This window comes from Lissotriton helveticus, chromosome 11 (assembly GCF_964261635.1).
Source record: "Lissotriton helveticus chromosome 11, aLisHel1.1, whole genome shotgun sequence".
NCBI classification, from domain to species: domain Eukaryota; kingdom Metazoa; phylum Chordata; class Amphibia; order Caudata; family Salamandridae; genus Lissotriton; species Lissotriton helveticus.
Genome location: NC_136072.1, coordinates 771,756,181 through 771,782,162, shown reverse-complemented (window position 1 = coordinate 771,782,162; position 25,982 = coordinate 771,756,181). Strand labels below are relative to the sequence as shown.

The 25,982-nt window shown below is 42.8% G+C and overlaps 2 protein-coding genes across 2 annotated transcripts in view; both read right to left on the bottom strand.

Moving 5' to 3' along the window:
• The window catches only part of LOC144791160 (gastrokine-1-like), a 145,894-nt gene extending 121,219 nt beyond the window's left edge, over nucleotides 1–24,675 (bottom strand). The window contains exon 1 of the mRNA XM_078665816.1: nucleotides 24,641–24,675. Within this exon, the coding sequence (XP_078521942.1) occupies nucleotides 24,641–24,652 (12 nt within the window). The 5' untranslated portion in view covers nucleotides 24,653–24,675. The remainder of the gene's footprint in view (nucleotides 1–24,640) is intronic.
• LOC144791159 (gastrokine-1-like) lies at nucleotides 647–21,786 on the bottom strand. The gene is made up of 5 exons (XM_078665814.1): nucleotides 21,631–21,786; nucleotides 17,025–17,162; nucleotides 2,388–2,498; nucleotides 1,435–1,579; nucleotides 647–879 (listed from the first exon to the last, which is right to left on the bottom strand). Exons 3-5 carry the CDS (start codon nucleotides 2,445–2,447, stop codon nucleotides 788–790), a joined length of 297 nt encoding a protein of 98 aa, XP_078521940.1. The 5' UTR covers nucleotides 2,448–2,498; nucleotides 17,025–17,162; nucleotides 21,631–21,786; the 3' UTR covers nucleotides 647–787.
• Nucleotides 24,676–25,982: the final 1,307 nt, after the last annotated feature.

Here is a 25,982-nt window from a genome sequence, read left to right as displayed (position 1 = left end):
AAACGTAATTTTTGGAATGATTGTTTATGTGGAGGAAGGGACACCTCCCTGCACATAAACAATCATTGGTGTTTTGCTGTTTCCATGTGTGTTGCACAACGCAGCACACATGGAAACAGGAAAAGTGAGGAGAAATTAAACATTTCTCCTTGTTGCACCATGGTAAGACTAAGATTCCCTGGTCTTAATTTTGGTGCTCCCCCATATTTACACTACCCTTGTAAATATGGGTCAGTTTCAAACTCAATGGGTGTTGCGGTGGAACACCCACAGCAGCACCCATTGCCCTCACCTTTCTAGCTAAGCAAGCGTGAAAGGGTGCCTTATTTACAAAGCGGCGTTAAGCCACATTAAGTGGCTTAACACTGCCTTGTAAATAAGGTGAAGCCCCTATCGCCACCACAACGTCCTGAAAAGTGACGTTGTGGTGGCGATTAGGGCTTGTAAATATAACCCCTAGGTTTAAAGTCATTGAAGCTTGGCGAGGGAGTGTCTGGTAACAATGTGCAAGTTACTTGGCCTTCGGTAGCTCACAATGATTGTCACTGATCAGAAGTAGCTCTCCTTACAGAAAAGGTTGGAGACCCTGCTTCACCCAAACGAGTTCACATTCAGCGCTAATAAATGTTAATAAGAAACCAATGGATGAAATGCTACAATAGATTTATTTACAGATATTTTGGGAGCACAGCTCAGAAAGAGATACATAATAGACAAGTGGCTGGTAAATCACTGCGAAAAGCGAAATGGCTGACAGGAATCTGAAAGATCGTATGTTCGATGAGTCTTAGAATCCTACTCCTCCACAAACACTGACATTTAGGATGAAAAGGAGGTCAGCCTGTACACAGCCACCGATTCCCAAAAAGAAGCTGTTCCCTGGAGAGGAAAGAAAGGAGAAATGTGACACCCTCAGAGTAATTAACGCATGTGAAGAGCATTCATTACAAGGCTATAAACCTGCTAGGTAACCCCAATTAACAACAGAAATACTACATGTTAATGCATCAGACTGGGTGCTGCACAAAACATAGGAACTTTAATACTGATAAGTGTGTAAACAGCTCACATAAAGCGTACACATATAATATACACCCGACCAAACCCTTCATCAAAGAAGAGAACAGAATACCTAACTCTGTATGATTTTATTAATTATAAGTTTGAGATGCGTTAATCAGAACAAGATTGGACTATCAGGAAATTGAGTTGTTATCCTTAGGATGCCACTGCCTCTGAAAGGCCAGTGTAGCAGACATGTTTGGAGGACCCCAATTGTTAAGGCTTACTGTGCCCTAATTTGAGTCTATCAATGTGACTGTTAGACAGATTCAGCATATTCTTTGAAAAAAACACTTGTTTGGGCTTCTTCAAAATAGTGAGGGCGTCCTCCGACCATTTTGCCACTGAGGAGTGGAGCTGAAAGGTACTCACCGTGATCTTCCTCAGCAATGTAGGATGGCACTCCCCGGCACATGGTCTCAATATGTTTCCCATACTCTGCAAAGTTCTCAGCTTTGGTGCTGGTGACGGTATATTGTAAGGAGGGAGGGGGTGGTCCAGCAGGAGACTTCTGATCCTAGAGGGGGGCAGAGATATAATCAAATAACAGGTTTCACTGATGTTCTTCCCCCTTCTGCTCACACCTCATCTCCCTTCTTTCTCTTGATCTTTCTTAATAGCATGTCTTCTGGGGATCTAGCCTCATCATGACTCCTCTACTTGAAAATGGCTTCAATAAATCTTTCCAAATGGGACACAATTCAAGCTCCAAATGTAAACTAGAAACAGTAAACTAGATATCGCCCACAGAACTGGATATAATGCTCCAGATGAAGGCATCTGAAAAGCTCAAAATCTCGCAGATACGGCTTTGATACAGTACCTCGGTGCCATACATAGAACTAGGGACTATGCTACAGGTGGAGCCTTCAGAGCTCTACACAGAACCCAATTATGCCCTCATGAACTTTGCATGATACAGCAAATGTGGCCTACAAAACCGAATATAATATTCCACAAACTGCATCTAGAACATGATACACTTCAATAGTGGTCGATTTACTTATTGGAGTCACTGTCTTAATATGTGCCTGACACACCCATAACTGGGTGCGCTGGGCATAGCATAGACCGAGACAGTGCACCCTTCTACAGAGAACGCACGGTGCAGAGTGCAGGACCGAACATTCACATGCACTCTGAACACACTATGACTGAAAACAAGCTGGCTGCTTGAAACTGAATTTTAGGAATAAGCCAGGAGTATGCCTGGTAAATGAGTGGGATTTGGAAATGTCAGGATTCCTCTAAGGGTAAGTCACTACTAGGCACACCAAAATCTTTATGTCTCAGGCCCAATCAGTGGCCCACGCTCCCCCTGTCACCTTCTTCTCCTTGGTGAGGCGGGCGAGCTGCTGGATACTGGGCACCACATTCTTGTTCATCCTATGGATGTAGCAGGACTTCTTGGCAAAGGGCCGGAGTGCAATGAATCCCTGGAAGATAGAAAACCCTTGATCAACACGATGCCTTGTGTACACATGATTGGTGTATGAAATGGGCGTATTGTGGAATTTGGAGGGAATAAATGCATTCTGAAGTGCACTGAACTGATGGTAAAACCCCCAAAACACTTGAGAGATAGCTTTTTGTGTTTGCTGCAGAGATATATGCATTCTATGCAGGTCACTGGTTCAAATCCACACAATGATTACTCACAACAGAATTCCTGTTACAGCTTGTGTTGTAGTAAGGAAGATGGGGAAGAGCCACAAAACCGCATCTGCACAGCAAGGCCTTTGGACCAGCACATTTCTGTTGTTATTATTCAGTGGTAGAGGAGCGTCACCCCACTGCTTATCATTTAATGGTTCCTGCTGATTTTGCGGGAGAGCAGGACTGCTCTGCTCTCGGAGCAGGACAGTGGAGGAGTAGGTTTTCCACTCCTAAGTGCGCAATGGCTGTTTGGTCAGCCCTCTCGGGCCACCCAAACCAGTCATGCACACTTTCCCCATTCTCCATGCAGGCTTCATAACAGCCTGCATGGAGAACAAGCCCAGGCTCCCATTCCCTGGGTGAACGTCCAACCAACACGCTCAGAACCAATCGCCTGCTGTGCTTCCGTCTGAGACGAAGAAGAGCAAGAGCGGAAATGCGGTACCCGGCGCAAAGGTACGTTTATTTTATTTTTTGTAATTTTTTTTAAATTTAAATATGCTTGACCTCCCCGCGCACCCGGCCGCCCCGCCCTGCCACCCGCAAGCCATGCCAGCTGCCACTATTAGTACTCCAGGTTGCAGAGTACAGCAGAACTGTGGCATTTAGGGAAATTAGGAAGGAGTGCGTCTGTTTGCTGGCCATGCTGTCCGTTACTCCCTGGTTGCACCCCTTTTCCCACCGCAGTACAAACAGGAATGGTGGCATTATGACTTTCATGCAATGCCATTTACATTAAGATTATATATTTTTTATTAAACTCGTTCAAGTACACATGGGTGCACAATTATGATGCCGGCGGTAGCCAGCCTTTCCGCGGCGGTGAAACCGCCATGGAAAGGCATGCGGAGACATGTTCTGGGGGCCCATTGCGGGCCCCCAATTTGTTGGGGGGTAGGTACACTGGGAGGTCTACATTTCCCTGTGCCAGGTGGCATGCACTGTGCAGTGATGCCACGCAGTGCAGGGAGATGCAGGACATGCTCCTGTTAACATCTCGGTGGTGCTGCTGGCAGCAGCGACCGCCGCAACGTTAATTGCTAGAATCCGACAGCCTCAGTCGTATTTCGACAGTGGAGCATCCTAGTTGGACCGGCGTTATGCCGGGGTCCTGGCGGGCAGTGTTTTCCCGCTACCATGGCAGTCGGAGTGATTTTCTGACCGCTATCCTAATAGACCCCTAAGAGTTGTTAAGGCAGATAGTGCAGAATAGTGTCCAGATATGCGGGGAGAGGGAGAGATAGCAGCGCAATTGGAAGCTGCGGACGAGGACAGGTAAGTGGGGCTGGGTTGGGGGTCGTTTTTAAGGGTCGTTGGTCAGATTTAGGGTTCAGGGCGGCATGGGTCTGGGATTTTTTTTTAAATGGGGCAGGATTTTACGGTTGTAGGTGGGGGAGGGGGTTGGGGTAATTTTAAGGGCAGCACATGGGAAAGTGTCAGGGCCATGGGTCGGGGTCGTTTTTTTAAAGGTTGGGATTGGATTTAGGGTTCAAAGTAGGATGGGGTCGGGCATTTCTTTTTGAAGGGGACAGGGTTTTAGGGATCTGGGTGGGAGAGAGGGTCATTTTAAGGGTAGCGCAGGATAAGTTTCATGGCAGGGGGTCAGTGTAGTTTTGTTAAAGGGGCCAGAGTTTAAGGCCTCAGGTCAGGGGGAGGGGAAGGGTTAGTTTTAAGAGCAGGACAAGGTAGGTTTTAGGCTGTAGGGTGGGAGGGCGAGTTAAGGGGATAGAATGTTAGGGCTTAGTGCAGAGAGGGGGGGGGGTCGAGGCAGTGGCGATCTTAACCATGCAGATCCCTGTACCAAACATGCCTTTACAACAAAATGGCGTGGTAAAGGCATGCATGGTAAAGGAATGCATAGTTAAGGCACATTTGTGGTTCAGGCTGTGTGGTAGAGGCATCCATGCTTTAGCCATTCATGCATCTGTCATACAACCTTCTTTGTGACTTGCAGGTTACGCAAACATCTTTTTAGCGGGAAAATGAATCCAGTGAGCTATCTTACTAGCACCGCCTACTATAGTGGCATCTGAAAATGTGATGTGCAGTCTGCACATTAAAGGCAAATATCTGCTGTAGTTGCACTAGCTTGACATGCTTTCACCCTCTTTAATGCTATATAGACAACATACATTCAACCCAGCACCATAACACCTTCTGACCACTGACCAACTTCCTATTGCACAGAACATAAATATTTGTAAAGCACACGTTCACCGGGAAAGGTGTCATGGTGCTGAATAACAGATGTTTATTGTTACCAAACTCAATAGTACTCATTTTATCGACTTCAGAAGGATGAAAGGGCTGAGTGGGCCCCTCCAACATTTGAACAAGTGACCATCAGGTCATGCATAGGTCCCTACAGTGGACGCATTAGTCCACTGAGCCACCAGACCATTAAGCACATATGCCAAGTAACACTCACTGCTATTTATAGGTAGCCTTACGTAATCAGAAATAGCCTTTTGTATTATATTTACACATTCCTGTTTTAAGTTTAAGTGCGAAAAACCACTAGTGTAATCACAATTAAAGGAAAAAAAAACATTACCAGTGTAAAGAGATAAACACCTTTTACTGAATTTTAACACTGGTATGGATTCCTTGTTGAAAGCGGGAGTTGGAAAAATACAATTAGTGATGTTTTGAAACAAACAAATGCACCTTCTAATGTAAATAAATTAAGCAAGAGTGAAAAAGTGGCATTTCTGACTTATCAACGAAGCCCTCAACATAATATGCCTTTTTGTAAATCTTTGCAACAGAACATTGATAACAATAATATGTATGCATTTTGATGGTTAGATAAAATGGGTTTCTTCATTTTCCTTTTAGATGCTTAGTATTCCACCGTAACCTCAATTCCAGTATCTTGCACTTCCAAATTATTTTGACTAAAATATTGAGGACCAAAATATCAAGTTGATAAGTATAGATAGGTAAGAATATGGGTATTTTAATTAACTATTCATATATGTACCTTGACTATATACATTTTGATGATACAATGATGTGGAGTTAAGACTGGTACATCTATACTTACATATACACATATCGTCTCTGTATTGTGGTCTCCTATATTTTCCCCCCTATGTTTTGATAGCACAATGTTTCTGTGGTTGATGTTCTAAGATATGATTGTTTGCATCATTCCGTTTTGCTTATTGTGCAGAGATGAAAGGTTTTTAAGAAAGTCTTTTATATGTGATCTACCCTGTGGGTTAAGATTCTAGAAAGTATGAGATTATTACAATCATAACTGATCTTTTGCTACTGTTTTAATTCGGTCACAAAGGAGCAGAGTGGCTGGTTAAAAATGAATATCTGGCAAAGAAGTTAGGACACATGTTAAACATCCAAAGTTCAAGTCATTCACTACATTGTGTAGTGATGGGTCCCTGTGAGTAGTGTAAAAATGTTGATAAAATGTGCAAAGGAATATGATGAATTGCAAAAAACACAGTTGATGGACAGAATGTAGAACAATGTCATACATTCACCCCAGTACAAGGATCTGGGCCTAAATCCATCGTTTTTTTGCACTCCGCACCACCCTGGGTTAGACATTGGCTATATGCAAATCAGCTCTGACCCTGTGCCTCATGGGAACAGTCCAGTCCGAACTACCAAGCCATGTCTTTCCCAGACCGGAATCAAGCATCCAAGGACCGGTTTCTGGCTATCAGCCTTCATCAGCCTGGATAGCTTGACTCCAGTGGTGTGGAGAGCCTGGGACTCACGTCTGAGCATCCCCATCCCACTCGGGGTGAAAATTGCAAAAAACACAGTTGATGGACAGAATGTAGAACAATGTCATACATTCACCCCAGTACAAGGATCTGGGTCTAAATCCATCGTTTTTTTGCACTCCACACCACCCTGGGTTAGACACTGGCTATATGCAAATCAGCTCTGACCCTGGGCCTCATGGTAACAGTCCAGTCCGAACTACCAAGCCATGTCTTTCCCAGACCGGAATCAAGCATCCAAGGACCGGTTTCTGGCTATCAGCCTTCATCAGCCTGGATAGCTTGACTCCAGTGGTGTGGAGAGCCTGGGACTCACGTCTGAGCATCCCCATCCCACTCGGGTTGAAAATTGCAAAAAACACAGTTGATGGACAGAATGTAGAACAATGTCATACATTCACCCCAGTACAAGGATCTGGGCCTAAATCCATCGTTTTTTTGCACTCCACACCACCCTGGGTTAGACACTGGCTATATGCAAATCAGCTCTGACCACACCACTGGAGTCAAGCTATCCAGGCTGATGAAGGCTGATAGCCAGAAACCGGTCCTTGGATGCTTGATTCCGGTCTGGGAAAGACATGGCTTGGTAGTTCGGACTGGACTGTTCCCATGAGGCACTGGGCCAGAGCTGATTTGCATATAGCCAGTGTCTAACCCAGGGTGGTGTGGAGTGCAAAAAAACGATGGATTTAGGCCCAGATCTCTGTACTGGGGTGAATGTATAACATTGTTCTACATTCTGTCCATCAACTGTGTTTTTTGCAATTTTCACCCCGAGTGGGCTGGGTATGCTCAGATGTGAGTCCCAGGCTCTCCACACCACTGGAGTCAAGCTATCCAGGCTGATGAAGGCTGATAGCCAGAAACCGGTCCTTGGATGCTTTATTCCGGTCTGGGAAAGACATGGCTTGGTAGTTCGGACTGGACTGTTCCCATGAGGCACAGGGTCAGAGCTGATTTGCATATAGCCAGTGTCTAACCCAGGGTGGTGTGGAGTGCAAAAAAACGATGGATTTAGGCCCAGATCTCTGTACTGGGGTGAATGTATGACATTGTTCTACATTCTGTCCATCAACTGTGTTTTTTGCAATTTTCACCCCGAGTGGGCTGGGTATGCTCAGACGTGAGTCCCAGGCTCTCCACACCACTGGAGTCAAGCTATCCAGGCTGATGAAGGCTGATAGCCAGAAACCGGTCCTTGGATGCTTGATTCCGGTCTGGGAAAGACATGGCTTGGTAGTTCGGACTGGACTGTTCCCATGAGGCACAGGGTCAGAGCTGATTTGCATATAGCCAGTGTCTAACCCAGGGTGGTGTGGAGTGCAAAAAAACGATGGATTTAGGCCCAGATCTCTGTACTGGGGTGAATGTATAACATTGTTCTACATTCTGTCCATCAACTGTGTTTTTTGCAATTTTCACCCCGAGTGGGCTGGGTATGCTCAGACGTGAGTCCCAGGCTCTCCACACCACTGGAGTCAAGCTATCCAGGCTGATGAAGGCTGATAGCCAGAAACCGGTCCTTGGATGCTTTATTCCGGTCTGGGAAAGACATGGCTTGGTAGTTCGGACTGGACTGTTCCCATGAGGCACAGGGTCAGAGCTGATTTGCATATAGCCAGTGTCTAACCCAGGGTGGTGTGGAGTGCAAAAAAACGATGGATTTAGGCCCAGATCTCTGTACTGGGGTGAATGTATGACATTGTTCTACATTCTGTCCATCAACTGTGTTTTTTGCAATTTTCACCCCGAGTGGGCTGGGTATGCTCAGACGTGAGTCCCAGGCTCTCCACACCACTGGAGTCAAGCTATCCAGGCTGATGAAGGCTGATAGCCAGAAACCGGTCCTTGGATGCTTGATTCCGGTCTGGGAAAGACATGGCTTGGTAGTTCGGACTGGACTGTTCCCATGAGGCACAGGGTCAGAGCTGATTTGCATATAGCCAGTGTCTAACCCAGGGTGGTGTGGAGTGCAAAAAAAACGATGGATTTAGGCCCAGATCTCTGTACTGGGGTGAATGTATGACATTGTTCTACATTCTGTCCATCAACTGTGTTTTTTGCAATTTTCACCCCGAGTGGGCTGGGTATGCTCAGACGTGAGTCCCAGGCTCTCCACACCACTGGAGTCAAGCTATCCAGGCTGATGAAGGCTGATAGCCAGAAACCGGTCCTTGGATGCTTGATTCCGGTCTGGGAAAAACATGGCTTGGTAGTTCGGACTGGACTGTTCCCATGAGGCACAGGGTCAGAGCTGATTTGCATATAGCCAGTGTCTAACCCAGGGTGGTGTGGAGTGCAAAAAAACGATGGATTTAGGCCCAGATCTCTGTACTGGGGTGAATGTATGACATTGTTCTACATTCTGTCCATCAACTGTGTTTTTTGCAATTTTCACCCCGAGTGGGCTGGGTATGCTCAGACGTGAGTCCCAGGCTCTCCACACCACTGGAGTCAAGCTATCCAGGCTGATGAAGGCTGATAGCCAGAAACCGGTCCTTGGATGCTTGATTCCGGTCTGGGAAAAACATGGCTTGGTAGTTCGGACTGGACTGTTCCCATGAGGCACAGGGTCAGAGCTGATTTGCATATAGCCAGTGTCTAACCCAGGGTGGTGTGGAGTGCAAAAAAACGATGGATTTAGGCCCAGATCTCTGTACTGGGGTGAATGTATGACATTGTTCTACATTCTGTCCATCAACTGTGTTTTTTGCAATTTTCACTCCGAGTGGGCTGGGTATGCTCAGACGTGAGTCCCAGGCTCTCCACACCACTGGAGTCAAGCTATCCAGGCTGATGAAGGCTGATAGCCAGAAACCGGTCCTTGGATGCTTGATTCCGGTCTGGGAAAGACATGGCTTGGTAGTTCGGACTGGACTGTTCCCATGAGGCACAGGGTCAGAGCTGATTTGCATATAGCCAGTGTCTAACCCAGGGTGGTGTGGAATGCAAAAAAACGATGGATTTAGGCCCAGATCTCTGTACTGGGGTGAATGTATGACATTGTTCTACATTCTGTCCATCAACTGTGTTTTTTGCAATTTTCACCCCGAGTGGGCTGGGTATGCTCAGACGTGAGTCGCAGGCTCTCCACACCACTGGAGTCAAGCTATCCAGGCTGATGAAGGCTGATAGCCAGAAACCGGTCCTTGGATGCTTGATTCCGGTCTGGGAAAGACATGGCTTGGTAGTTCGGACTGGACTGTTCCCATGAGGCACAGGGTTAGAGCTGATTTGCATATAGCCAGTGTCTAACCCAGGGTGGTGTGGAGTGCAAATAAACGATGGATTTAGGCCCAGATCTCTGTACTGGGGTGAATGTATGACATTGTTCTACATTCTGTCCATCAACTGTGTTTTTTGCAAGAAATATGATGAAGACATGCCACATCCTCCAAATACCAGAGAGAGTGATGCTTTTAAGCATAGCTGCCAAGTGGGTCCAGCCGCCCAGGCTACTTCAGCAGCTACACTGGGCATGCAGGAATTTGTGAGCCCATGTTTACTTTGGTTAAAGTAATAATATAATTTCGTGAATCCTATATAATTTTGTTAACAAATCAGGCCTAGCGAGAAGCAATGTATCTGATAATGGGGCAGAATGGCAGCTATGAATATCATACATTAGCAGCACAACTTCCACCCGTGCACATGAAGAGCGGAGATAGTCATCAGTGAGCATACCGGAACAGGTTTCAGGTGTTTATGAAAGCCGGGATAGGAATTTATGTGGTGCATCATAGGTTAATAATTCCACAAAGTTTCATTTTGTGGATAGTTTTGAGTTGCAATTTCTGCTAATTGTGCAGCATTTAAGAGAGCTAAAGGGCCCGATTATGATGTCGGGCGGAAACACTGTCTCGGAATTGGTTTAGACTGACTCGCAATCGGCGTTGCCACCAGACCGACTTCGATGCGACTGAAGACTGTTCAGTCGGAGTCCCATTGATTCCTCTTCGTAGTCCCTATTCCGACGACAACCGGCTGTAACACAGGCTACAATGGGGAAATGGGGTGTGCGCGGAAAACCCTGCACTCTGTCTCTGGAACCCCATTTGACCTGCCACACAGTGCAGGGTTAAACCGGGGGTCCCTTAGGTACTCCTTCGGCCCTCAACCGAAAGTTGCAGGATGATGGGGGGGGGTGCTAGGAGCCCTCAATTCCCTCTCCAACAGGCTTTCCATGTCAGACAGTCCGACTCGGAAAGGCTGTTGGAAATTGGCATCGTAATCACAAGGTCGGAAACGCTGTCCATAGAGGTGTACGATGCGGTTCCGACTGACACGGATACTGACACAGATACTCTGAGAGCCAGTCGGAACCGATTTGGAATGATCGAGCGGTTTACAATGCAACTGCGAACATCTTAATCGGTCAATTGTAAACCGACCAAGTCAGTCGGAAGGGTTCCGACACAGTTGAGAAGAATCCGACTGTCGGTCAAAGGCTTTCCGCTCGACATCCGCTCGACATCGTAATTGGGCCCCAAGTCGGGAAAACTTTTTTGTACACAAGATATGAAGTTAATAAAGTCTTTTCATTTTATTTATAATCTACGAGCCAAGGGCCATAGAGAGATGAAGAGATGGAGAGGTATTGAGAGAGAGAGAAAGAGAGAGAGAGAGAGAGAGAGAGAGAGAGAGAGAGAGAGAGATGGGCAGTGAGTATGCGATAGAAAGTGGTGAGTCAAGGTTCTTCTAAACTAGGTAGGTAGATTCATACAAATCAATGCCTATCAGAAGCCCACTGAAAACACTGCCAATGGAGAGAACAGCATCCAAATCAAGCAATGTTATATGGCACTATTAATGTATATATTAATTGTCCTGTCTCGCCTTGGCTGACCTTCACTGGCTGCCTATACACCAGAGGATTTGTTTCAAATCCCTATGTATTGTTTTTAGGGCAGCTCATGGGCTAGGCCCCCGACCACTCCAAAATAAATTTAACTGGTATGAGCCTACCCGGTCTCTTCGATCCTCATCTTTAAACCATATCAGCATACCCAGGATCAAGAAAGCCACCTGCGGTGGAAGAGCTTTTAGTATAGCTGCAGCTCATTTGTGGAACAACCTTCCTACTGACATCAGAAAAACAAACGAACTGATGGCCTTTCGAAAAAAGGTTAAAACATGGCTCTTCCCTAAAATCTAATCGATCAGAACTTTAGACCACTGCCCTCTCTGTTACACAGGTTCTCTCAGCTTTATGTACTCAGCGCCAGGATGCCCGTAGGGTTGCAGAGCGCTCTATAAATGCTATAAATAAATAAATAATCAATTCATTTAATATATGTATTTTAATTAAATATATATGACTACATTTTGTTATATTATTTGTTATTTTGCATTGCTAAAAATTGGAGAAGCGTGGTATGGACATTGCATTATTATAATAATTATTCCTATTATTGTTCTAGCCTGGCATTTGTGGATATAGAAGGATAGGGAGAAAGGGTGTACAGAGCTTATCTGTGGGTATTCAGGCACAGCGTGCCTATGCTCTTTATTACCTGGCAGAGCAAACATGATTCAGGACATGGAAAGGGAAGGGCTTGTGCGTTCTGTAGAATTATGACGTTTTCTAGTTTCTGGTGATGAAGTTTGCTACTGAGCACTCTTAGTTTTTGCAGACAGGAGAAGAGAGGCATAGCCTTCACCCCTTGAAATACAATACTTTGAAATTCCCTCCCGCTGAGAGGAACTGGGGTCGATCAATTGGGTACCACTGTGATCTGCAGCATAATTTTCCACCTGAAATACATATAAGAAGTGTCCAGTGGGATGTATGTCATGAAAACCAAGGTTGTTATGGCCACTTTAAACAATACTGAACCTGCCAAAAGTCTATTTGAGGTATGAAAAGTGGGTCAATGAAACTGCAATTAAAAGTTTCTTGTTGACATTTTGGCCCAATCAAAATTTATCGGGTCTCATCAGGGCTAAGGCATACTGTCTATGCACCTCATTCTAAAGTGACGTGTGAACAGTGCAATATAACCAACTACTATTTCTTTAAATCTACCTCTTGCGCATCTCTCTATAAATGGATTCAGTAGTATGTCAACACGCTTTCAGTAACTAAGTCAATCGGGCATAATTCATATTTTTCCCCATTGTACCACATAATATTATGGAGAGAGAGGATGAACAATGTCTATCAATGCTCTCTATAGCAATATCAAAGAAGCTGCTACTTTGTATCCATGTCTGGGACAACATTATACCACGGTGGATCGACATAATTTGAGTATAAGAAATGCAGGTTAAACACGTTATGAAGTATAACTAGATCGTGATCCCTTAAACATGTGATCCTATTGCCCTCTGTCATTGCTCAACACTGACTGCAAGATTTTAGGAAAGGTAATAGCAAACAGGTTGACCCAAGTGATTAGTACATAGGTGCACTTGGATCACAATGTGTTTATAGCAGGGAGGAATACATTTCTGAATCTGCAACGACTATTTATGATAATGAAACAGAAGAAAATACAGTACCGATGTCGATCTCTCTAGAAATCGAGAAAGCATTTGATATGTTGGGATGGCCGTTCCTCAAGGTAGTACTCGAATGCATGGGGTACAAGCCCAAAATTAGATGCTGGATTCGCCTCCTATGCTCCACCCTTCCAGCTAGAGTACACACAGGCAGAGACATTTCTGAATCTTTACCTTTTGGCCGGGGCACCAGGCAGGGGTGCCCACTGTCACTCTAAATATTTGTACTAGTCATTAAGCTTGTTGTGTCTCTTATTCGGATGAGAGACCTGGAGTGGGGAATAATACACTATGGCACACGGGATGTCATTTCCCTGTATGTGGATGAGGCTCTTCCCTACCTCATGAAAGCAGAAAGGGATTTCCCTGATGTACTGACCATACTGGAGGAGTACAGGGAATTAATAGGCACTGAAGTTTTATAAGACTAAAACATACTTGTTTCCACTCAGGGCTCTGAGCAGCACAGAAAGGCTAGAATGGAGATGTAATACATTCAAATACTTGGGAGTAAATATATACCACACGGACAGGGATCTTGTTGTAATCTGCTCTTCCCTTTTAGCCCTCCTCTCACCCTCTGCATTTGTGTCAATTTCCCTTCCCCCACCACCCTTGTTCCTGTCACCCTCTTGGAATGTTCCTACTGTTCTTGCTTAAAACTGACGGTTGATATGACAGTTACAGACTGTAAGCTCTTGTGGCAGGAGGTCGTATGTTTATGCTAATAAAGTATTTAATTAAAATCTTTGTCTTCGTAATATTGGCAACGACTGCTGGTTGGGGGCAGTTTTTTACGACTTTTCCCCAAATATTAATTGCCACAAAGTATAAGTGATAATTCAAACCTTTTGTGACGAGAATCGGCGTGCAGCACCTTTACAAGAACCATCTACCAGGGGTTTAAGAAGTTATCAGCATCCATTACCTTACTACCAGCCTCAGGATCATCGAGGTATCATCATCCCTTACCTTGCTATTGGCATCAGGAACATCGAGGTGAGGTGAACGGGGGTTTGAGTTGGTTTCCTCTGGCGTTCTCTGACCTGAGCGCAGTGCTGTGTGAAGAGGATTTCCTGGGTGGCCCCCGATGTTTCCAGCATCGATGAGCTGTTTTGGGCTGACGGAATTCATCCTGTGTCCTCCGGCGTCCTCGTGTGAGGAGAAGTTTGGTAGCGCGTTGAGTTGTGCAGCGTGTCAGCTGGTCTCCTCAGCTTCTACAGAACCTCCCCGCTGACACGCACAGCATGTGTGCAAAATAATTTATTACTGTGTTGGGCACAATTGTTGTTTTATAATTTTATAAGAATTGGTGCCTAAAGGAAGGCGAGCATTTCAAACCGCATCTCAAGCAAGTTTATTCAATTTGAGGATCTTGTGCCCCTCCCTGTGTCCGTGTGGTGTTCCTTTGCAGTAGCTGACATTAGCGCGTATGGTTTACCAGGTGCGCATCAGCCAGCTTGTGGCAGTTCTTCCGCTGACGCACACGGCTTGTGTGTCAGATGGGCTGATAGTGATAGATAGGCACAAGTGTTTGAGTGCCCATCTTGAAGATAATTGAAATGACGGCAGCGTTTATTATTCAACTGCGTGTCAGACGGTCTCCTCAGCATTTCAAGATCTTCACCGTTGATATGCACAGCATTGTCTACAGTTGCCTATGATCTCACTGGTTGGCACAGTTAATCTATTGCTTCATGGATTTGATTTTATAGGAAATAAAATCAATTTTAGTGAGGAAAAATATATAATACTTATATGAGCTTACATTATCGAGTGTTGTAGGAAAACAAATAGTTTTGAAACGTTTTACTGAGTTTATAATTATCTTATGCTAGTTTTCTTTCCTTTTCTAGTAAGCTTTTGAGATATGACTGATGTTTAATTTTGAGAAATGTTCACAAGTTTACTTTTCACTCTCATTGTGTTTTGATTTCACCTTAGCGTGTAATCACATTAAAAGAAAATAGTTGTAATTTTAGTAAAGATATATTTCGTAAATTCAAATTTGAATTGGACGTGCAACATGGCAATAGCAAAAATGACACAACCACCTTCATTTTTAGACGACATGGGTGAACCAATTATACCATGGAAGCAATGGGAAAAAAATGTATGTCCTACTTAATTGCTATAGGGGGAGAGAGATTTTCTGCAATGAGGAAACAGCACATATTATTGCATAATCTAGGTGTGCAAGGAAGGAAAATTTATGAAAATGTATCAGACTCTAGTAGTGAGGAAGAGGGTGAATTGTTACGTGAACATGTATTTCAGACAACAATCAATACATTGGAAAAATATAGTCTTAGAAAGACACAAATTATTTTCGAGAATTCAAGGGAAAAGTGAAAAAGTTTCAACTTATATTGCTGTTTTACGCGGTCTTGCCAATAAATTTGGTGCGCTTGGAGATTCATTGATCAGAGATCAACTTGTAAGATGTACAAATAATCCCAAAATACAGGAAAAACCTTTGACTAGTAATTTAGAACTGAAAGAGTCCATCAATGCTGCTAAAAGCATAGAACATATAGCTGAATGTATAAAGGAAATGAAACAGAGCAATAATTCAGACAACGTTCATGAACTAAAGAATCAAATGGACAAATGCAAAATAGCTGACTCTTGTGAAGGAGTACTAAAATTAAATGTGTCCATGAACAAAAAGAGGGCCCGATTCACAGAACTAACTTAAGACAAAATCCTAAACTTACTACCATTTTTGTATTCCCAGAAGGCACTTACTCATTTTGGTATTCACAGAAGGCACTTACTCATTTCGGTATTCACAGAAGTTAGGAGTCCTAACTTTAGGACTCCTAAATGCCTTCTGTGAATACCAAAAGTCTTAAAGTTAGGACTTTTCTCACTTTAGTACTCCTAAGTAAACTCGGAAAAACAAACAGAACTGTAAATATTTGCAGAAGGATCTGTCATAACATTGGAGCATCATTTATTTCCTTTAACAATAAAGATAACTATGTTGAAGTCCACAAGTAAAACTCCTGCCTTCCTGGTACTCCAATCCAACACCATAGGAGGGCCACAATCTCCCACTTCCTGCTATCAAACAGCATCAAGTTTATAATATCCACCCTCAATTTATGCGAGCGCAGTCTGCTAAAAAATTAATGGACGAGCCTATGGTGTTACCTACCGCTCCCACCCATGTCTAACACTGGTCAAGTTTTGTAGTTTAGTTGGTTTGTCTGCCTGATGAGCATTCTGTGTGCAACTAGGATCGTGACCTTTAATACCACTGTGAACATTGGATAAATGAATGAATGGAACATTTATATAGTGCCTTCATGAAAACCATCATTGGGTGGAGGGCAGGTAGTTGTCTTCCAGAACAATGAACTAGTGAGCGAAAGTAGTTTTTCAGGATTTCTTTTGAGAGCTGGAGTGTGTTGGTGTTATTGAGTTTCATGTGTTTTGCTCAAGCAATGTGATTCTCCCACCTTCTAAGGCTGACCATTAAAGGGTGAGGAGATGGGAGGCCGGCACCTTAGATCCTTAAACTCCTGACCGTTTGATAGATGACTATATCTCAAATGGGTAGAACTGTTGTTAAATAGGAATCTGTGAATGAAACATATATTTTACATATTCAATACTTGGATTTTTCACTATCAGACCACTGATACTATTTGCATAAATAATAGTGATATCGTGTCATTTAGCTAATTGCTTATTCTAGCTTTAACCTAGAAAATAATGGAGGATATTTGCAATAAAATGTCAGAGTGCGGTGTTATGCCAAAATTGGTGGCACCACGCTGACACCTTCCTGCACATAAACAATCTTTAAAGGTGATTTGCTGTTTCTATGCTTGGAGCAGAATGCAGCACACATTGCAAGAGCTAAATAAGATGAGTAATAAATAATATCTCCCCGCATTGCCATCCCAACATTGATGGCATCCAGTGAAGGAGACCCAACATCCCCCTTAAAACGAATGTGTAATATACATGCAATCTACTTTTGTATTTGGTAATACAAATGCCTTTCACGTCGATGCAAAGCCCACCCTCTCAGGTACTCACAGTGTTGTAGTCCCAGACAGAGTTCACTGAGTTCCACCCGGCGTTAGTGTTGATATTGACAATGTTCTGCTCATTGTTGATGTTCACCGTCTGGTGAACACTGCCGCCATCATTGCCCCGGTTAGTAAGGTTGACACACTGCCGGAGAAAACAGCAAACACTTAGTAGTTACAACATGATCTTCAGAGCAGCCCTATGCAACCAGGTCTACCATGAAATGACAAACCAGAAGTGAACAGAAATTTTCATAGCATCATCAGATCTAATTTAATAAATGAACTCATTAGAAGCTTGAGCAAAATATCTACAGTGTGGAACTGCAGCGTCTCTTCAAATTTCACATTAGGAAGTGCCTGTGGGGCATCATCATGAGTTTAATTGCAGAGAGTCTAATAAATAATATTACATTTTTAGCAATGGCACAAACTCTAATGAAAAGCATCAAATTACTAGAGTGTTGGCTGTATTGAATGTATACAGACCATTACCATGGGACATGTATTGGCTAAATAATTAAGCCATTGGAACGGTGGGTGCAATAGATGGCACAATATTTTGATCACAATTCAGACCTCCAAGTAGCCAAGTAAGGACCTATACCATGTACAGATGATGAAAGGTGAATGGGATGAGGCCACAAGGAGTGCTTGGCAGATATACTACTTGTGTTGCTTTTACAAGGCACAATTTGAGCCTTTGGCTGTGCACTGCTTGTTTAGGACACAAAAGTGTGTTTTGGGCTTGTCCACGAAATTCAAGGGTGACAAATTCAAGTGGTGCTTGTCCATAGGCATTTGGCCATATTCTGTGCCCACTTGTATCTCCCAAGTAAGCTCTATGTGCATTTACCCTGATTTGGAAAGTAAACATTCTGAGGTCATTGCACACATCCATACACAGCATATCAAGCTAGTAATTATTGTGTTTTCACTACGCCCCCCCACCACTACGCCCCCCTCCCCTAAGATCGCCAGTCTATGGAGTCTACAGATGCCACAGCCCATGGGCAGCGGGCCTTGGGGCACTTCTTCTTCCTTCTGCCATAACTTTCTCCAGACCACAAAACCTTCCAAGGCTGTGCATAGCTCTCCGTGGATTCTATTTTTTCAAACTAGCCCCCACACAGTGAGTTTGCAGCGCCCACAGTGTCTGGGAACAGTGGGGTCTGGATAGAGGGTATGTTTTTGAACCATGCGCAGTGTCAGCTCCTGTTCTTCCGAAGCACCTCTGCATGACCAAAGGCCAAGTTCAGTAGGTTTGAGAAGTAAACTTTCTGATGCAGGTGTGCAAGACTAATGGCCCTGCACAGCTGCCCATAATTATTTTCCCTGAAACCTAAAATCTTGAGTTCACAAAACTCTTTGTGCATGGCCACATTTTATGCTGAGAATGTTTACTACCACAGTTAGCTGTACACTGCCTCTGGATCTAGCCTGTATGTGGCACATGCATGGCTTTAGTACGTATGCAGTAGACTCTGAGTTCAGGGACCCTGTTCTCCCAAACCCATCTGCTACAGAGGTGGGTCATGCATAGTGGGTAATGGGGACAGGGTGCAGCTTTCGGAAATACTTCTCACTCAGCCCTTTATTTACTGTTCCACCCACACAAAGCCACATATGTATTTAAATTGACTACATTTTGTCCTGCAACCACAATTCAAGATTGCCAAAACAAAAACTGAATCCTTTTGTCAAACAATCCAATTTCTCACACTTTCAAATTTGATTAAAAGCAAGCAACAATCCAACCACCAAAAACATCATAAATGTTTTTAACTCATAAGGGGCCAGATGTAGGTAATTCTATTTTACCACTTCTTAAATACCGAATTTTACCGATTCGGTATTTAAGAAGTGGTAAAATAGAGGGGGGGATGTAGGTAACACAGACTCGGTAAATACCGAATCGTTAAGATTCGGTATTTACCGATTCTGTAAATACTGATTCGGTAATGCCCATTGATTCCTATGGGCATTGAAGCCCATAGGAATCAATGGGCATTACCAAATTGGTATTTACCGATTCGGTAAATACCGATTCCAGCAAGGGTGCAGGGGTTGTCACTTTGACACCCTCTAGGGTCCAGATGTAGGAAAAGCGTATTTACCGATTCATAAATACCGAATTTTACCGATTAGGTATTTATGAATCGGTAAATATGAAGGTAGGAGATTTAGGAAGATTCGGTAATTGAATTACCGAATCTGTAAAAATCGGTATTTACCGAATCGGTAAATACCGATTCGGTATTGCCCATTAATTCCTATGGGCCTTGAAGCCCATAGGAATCAATGGGCAATACCGAATTGGTATTTACCGATTCGGTAAATACCGATTTTTGCAAGGGTGCAGGGGGTGTCACTTTGACACCCTCTAGCACCCCGAATACAGGCATGTGTGCCATGTGGCACACAGACATGCCCTAAGGACATGTCTGTCTGTCACATGGCATAGGTGTGCATGCACACATGTGCATGCACACCTGGATTCGGTATTTTACCACCCAATTGGATTGGGTGGTAAAATACCGAATCTGTAAGGCCTGTGGGACTCAGAAGAGTCCCACCTACATCTTGCAGTTACCGAATCGGTAAAAATACCGATTCGGTATTTTACCGATTCGGTATTTTACCGATTCGGTAAATTTACCGATTCGGTAAATTTACCGAATCGGTAAAATAGGGCCCCTACATGCCAATTCTTAAATACCGGTCGGTGGTAAAACACCGAATCTGTAAGGCCTTTGGGACTCAGAAGAGTCCCACCTACATCTGAGATTTACCGAATCGGTAAAAATACCAATTCGTTATTTTACAGAATCGGTAAATTTACCGATTCGGTAAATTTACCGAATCCATAAAATGATGCCCCTACATCCCAAATACCCATTTACCGGTCGGTAACGGCCGAAATCGTCCGTTACCGGTCGGTAAATGGCCTCCTACATCTGGCCCAAGGTTTTTTTCCAAAAAACCTGAAGAACCGGTTTTCACACTGTATGTTTGACATGGCTGCATCACCTCATTTCCGTTTTGTGACAATCTGTTCAGTGTTCTTACACTTTCCTAATTTCTATATATAGTGATAGAGTGCATATCGCACTTTAATTGTAGGGGTACATCATACTCATAATCTAAACGCACCTACATGTGTTTCCAATATCGTTATGTATTATGTCATTTTATTTGCATATATCCTACACGATGACAAGAAATGTAACATGTATTTTACATAGAACTTGCATATATTAGAAGACACCATTATAATCGTATACACAGGTGCAGGAAGACGCTAAGTTCATATCCATATAACGTGTGGTGTTACAGTTGTCTGCACTGTAGGCCCCAAAGTAGACCATGTTTATAGTTTTGTTTGCTCAGCAACTAAAGAATTAATTGAATGTATCTTTGTTTGTGCCAGAACAGTATGCTCTTATCCCATTGTAGGTAGAAGGAATTTCTCCTCATTATTTTAGTTTAGGGAGATAACTGGAATGTCTTTGAACAGCTTGAGAAGTGAGAAGGGAGGATATCGTCTTTGCCTCGCTTATCTACACCCCAAAGTCACCAAAAGCAAAGAAGTCATGGAAAATCACTGAAGTACTGGAAAAGTGAAATAGTTTGTCATGTGATACATTTAGGTGGGGGCTAAGTTTATCCTTTTGTATTATGCGCACGGACAGAAAACTCAGACTTCGAGATTATCGGAGGAGAAGGAGTATCTTAAGAGTGAGCTCCATAGGTTTAAGCTATTTTGACCCATTTGACGTGAGTACTTCTAAGGAAGTCTACACGTGCTGACACCTTTGAGCACTAAGATAGGGGAATCCACCAGAACCATCATTCATGAGAGTAGTGTAGGGAAAGACATTTCATGCTTTCTTTCCTAATGAAAAGGGATTTGGATTCCGCATCCATCTTGGGTTGTGTATTCCTCTTGGAGTTTATAGTTTTGTGTCTCTTTTGCCGAATCAATTATATGCGTAGATTTGGCTCTGTATTGATTTTCTTGGACCTATATTCTCTGATTTTGCGGTGTGTACATCCAATTATTTTTGGCCTTATAATAAAAATCCATACTTGGAATTCGGAGACTGTGGACTTTACAGCATGACTACATTGTAAGTATTATATTGATGTGTTTCTTCCCCTCAACAACTTTTAGCAGGCAAATAAAAGACCATCAGAGTCGAACTTGGGTAGTAAGGAAAGGGCCCAGGTTGGCTCTATCAATAGTTTACTTATTTGGATTACTATTCAAATTTTTGGACTCCCTATATACCTTTTTGACCCTTGACTGTTCTTTACAAAACTCTCCAGTACTGAGTAGGTGTGGCAACATTTTACTCGAGGAACTTTTTGTGCTGCTTGGTTATAAAGTACCAATCACATGCATCAATAATCTCTCTGATTCAATCAATGTAACTATCCACCCTTTATCATGAAAACAAATGCGTCTGAAATGGTTAGCAGAGTGAACAAAATTAACATGCTTGGAAATGTGTACATAATTAGTGTATACAGATTATCAGGTTCTATCACTGCCAAGATAGGCTACATTCTTAAACAGCTGTATTTTACCATCATCTAATTTTTCTACTTACATCATCAGCCAGGGATGGAATCAACAAGGCTGCCAGAAGGGCAGAGAGGAAGATCTGTGAGAGACATAAATAGACAGATTATAGATACATAGCACTACTGCAGGAAAACCAATTATGTTTAGGCTACTTAAAAAAAACACATACACATTACGGGTGGACCAGCTATGGAATCAATCTAGTCCAGTCCAGTCCAGTCCAGTCAAAGTGATGAAACCTTATTGTTGCTTTATTCATTACCCCTGGCCTTGCTGTTCTTGGTGACACCAGCTATTGTGCCCCAATGTTACGGTGATGAAGTTAGCTTGAAATCTCAAAGGAACCAAATATAAATCAAAGTGACAATTTCCACGTTCCATCGCCATGTTTTGGCAATAATCTTACTTCACTGCTTAGAGTATTGGATCTAATGTGGGCTCTGTCCTTTGACGGGGTAATTAGGCAGGTCTACTGTGAAATAATGGCCATTAGAGAGAGGAGTTTGCACAGATGATGGGGAAGGGGCATGGTGACACGAAAGAGCAGAACATTAAATATAACTAAATACACCTTCACTCTGTCACTCGGCCATTCTACTACATGAGCGTCACTTACTTGTTATCTCCAATCAGTTCTCCTACTCGGCCTTGAAATTTGAAAGTGAAACACCAAATTTGAGCTGTCTCGTTGGAAGGTGAAGGGAGTTTCTGGAAGAATCATGGGCCATATTATCAAGGAAGCTGCGGTAGTTTATCGCCGCTTTACCGGCAAGAAACTGCCGATAAAGCGGCGATAATGGGCTTGATAATATGCGATTCGTATTTCAATCAAAGCCCAGGTTAGATGTGTGAACCTCTAACCTGGGCTTCGATTGAAATTCGAATCGCATATTATCAAGCCCATTATCGCCGCTTTATCGGCAGTTTCCTGCCGGTAAAGCGGCGATAAACTACCGCAGCTTCCTTGATAATATGGCCCCATGTCTTTGAAAGGCAACTAGGCATTAGACAGTCGTATATATACGTGCTACATAACTGATCCTTGCCTAGTCCCAATGATTGTTCAGCTGCACCTAATTATCAAGGTATCTGAGTAAATAATATGTTTATTAGTCAATTAAAACAATAAACCTCTACAAGAGGACATACACAATAAAAAAGATAAATAGAAAATAAAAAAAATGGCTATCTATCATGAACACATTCATTCTCATTTGGGGAGCAGTCATTAATACAACATTTGCTGCACATACAGTTGACAATTTCGCAAAAAGTGTAAACGTGCAAAGGTTAAAAGCTGGCAAAGCCTATGACGTGTGCAAATTTATGCAGAAGGTACCAATATTTAGACACAGAAAAGGACGAGTAATAAAAGTACTCATACGTGACTTTACGGGCTGGAAGACATCATTGCTTATGGGCGCTAACAGCCTGCAAAAACAAATACATTTGTGCAATTGTGCAAATTTGTGCTAAAAGTGCATTTGTGCAATTGTGCAAATTTATCCTGAAAGTGCAAATAACTAAGGGACAGACAAGGTGATGTTTTCATTTGGTCTGAGCCTAACGGGTTAGGAAGCAACTGATGTCCATTTTCCTTAGCAACCCTCCACGGAGTGGTACACACTGGGGTTCTTATTGTGGGCCTTCTTCACTACTCCCCTATCCAACCTATGTCTGTACAAGTGTTTTGACAAGGGTTTTAAAGATGTCCAGGAACTGTACCAGTCTAACGTTGAACAATATAGTCCTTGGATTCAATGACTCAGGAGAGGATCTATTGTTATTAACCAGTTCACTTATAATTAACTAAATAAATAGAGTCATCCACATGAAAAGACTGTCTTGTTGGGAAGATCTTCCAATTGTCTTGCGAGACCGACATGTATTAGGGAGTACGAACTTTCTTCTAGTTGAAACACCTAAATTCAAGTCAAACCTTGCCATGACGTTTTTCCCAGGTAGCTCAAAAAGTATGAAACATTCTACCTTTTCATTGGAGAACTCAACTGGCTCTATTGTCCTTCAATAGGGTTTTGACAATGCAGCTTTTTTGTTTGCACCTCAACTAAGGCCATTACCCAACCACTGGGCCCCACTACTGTGTTTCCAAGGTGACTTGCATTTTTTTTTACGCTATGCCATCATTTCATTATTTCTCCCACTTCCAGCACGCTACTCTCATTTTCTTTTTCATGTAACATGTACTTCTGATAGCTGGTAAAGTTCACATTACATAAAATTGTTAAATAAAAAAACAAATTGGTTATTTCCATACAACCAATATGGAAGCTCATTTGTCGTATGTTATTTGACACTGACCACACCAAGGACATGACATAATTTATTGCGCCTAATAACATTTGCATACTCAGGGTTCCACACTTTTCAGGGAGTTAATTTATTCGGAGGTTTTATGCAGTAATGGGGAATAACATATGACTTCTGATGCTTAGTACATCAAAATCCACAACCCGGTAAACCTAACCTTTTACCTCCCTTACATTCTGGCAAGTTTGGCTGAAAAAATGTGCAGGGGTTTGTGCAGCGGTTGGAATTTTACAGGATATGTGTAATTAGACCCTTACTTGTTAGTTGACAGAGACAAAACCAGGAATAACATGATGACCATTACTGAGGCATAAAAACCAAAGTGAAATACAGCAGATATTCTACATCCATATTGTGAAACAGATTGGAAACCAGGTTTAGTCTTCAAATATTTTGAAATGTATGAGTCTTCAATAAGCAATTCATAAAATGCAGTAAGACACCCTTAACTGTGCACCAGGTTTTTGCTGCCAATCATATGACTTCCGATTGGCCAATGGTATGAGGCCTGTGCTGCATGAGGCATGGCTATATTCATGAAGATTGGCAGCTCGTCTGTTGTTGTGAAAGTCTGAGAGATAATGCCTTCAGTTCTATATATTAAAGTGAGACCCAAAGCCTTTCCATGGTACTTCCACCCTCACTCCTAGACCGTTCAAATCAGCCAGCAATGACACATGTTCTAGACAGGATCAAATACTTACAGTCAGCTTCATTGTGTTGTGTTCAGAGTCTGTAAAGATCTGCCTGAGATGGTCCACTCTACCCAGTGCTTTTATAGGGAAATTAAACCCGAACTGTGTGCGGAAAGTCCAGGCCTTGCACCATGTTAGACCTATTCTCTCCTATCTACTTCCCTGTGACGTTTGCAGTGGTAAACCAATCTCTATATTTGCATAACCCCACCATGTTAGATAGCCTGGTTTATTTAATCTCCATTAAGAATCGCCAGAAGTTCAAAATGAAGACCCACCCACACACTGACCCACCCTGATTAGCTTCCTGATAAGCTGGTGCACACAAAGCTGACATTCCTGTGCAGGTACAACCAATAAAAGAAATCATATTAGGGGTCAGAACATTTATCAACTTCTCAGCAGTATACATATCTCTGAGCCAGTACTACCTGCATTTACATCAAACCACATTCAAGATTATCAAACCCTAAATTCAAATAAGGCTGCCTATTTAAAGTTTCTTTATTTATCATAGGTGTAGCCTTTCTAGCAATACGGGTTCACCGATCAGACGCTTTCTCTGAAAAAGATGGCTTTCACTGTTGAGTGGCAAAGTTTCTTTAGCCAAGGAGTTTATTTTGATGGAGAAACTACTAATTCTGCATGTTATGCAGTGTACAGACTACCAAATGCGCTCAGTTTGGGTTAAATTATTTCCAACCCTTCTGCTATACAGAGTTCCACATTTTAGATGTGCCTCTATGAGTTTAAGCACCCCAAATCGGTACATTAGCTTCATGTCATTTTTCTTGGACTTGTTTTGATTCTGGCTTCTGCCTCCTTTGAATTCATGTTCAATGGAAAATGAGAATTTCCCTCTACTTTTTGCCAGTATACTTCATCTGTAAAAGAACTTACAACCTGATTTAGACTGATTTAGGCAGATGGGATACTCTATCACAAGATGGATATCCAGTCCGCCGTATTACAAGTGCGGGATCATATGATGCTTCTTGAAATATGGCGGACGGGATAGCCATCATGTTTGTGATGGAGTATCCCATCCACCAAACTCTAAATCAGGTCCTTAGTTTATTGCCATGTGGAAAATATGATGATAATAAACTTATGTAAAATATTGATCTTAATCAAGTATTTGAGAAGCTATTGGAAGTTAAACAGGTAGGCTTTTGAAAAGTAGGAAATATACAAACAAATCTCAATCCCATTTCTAAGTAAAGTCCCATTGTGTCTTCGGGGCAGAGTTTGATTATTTTTCTTTATCTTTAAAGGCAAAGTGAAAACTTGGATGAAGCGTGGCAAAATCCTGGGATAAAAGTCATGTTGTTTTATTGTGTCGCCCTGTGTA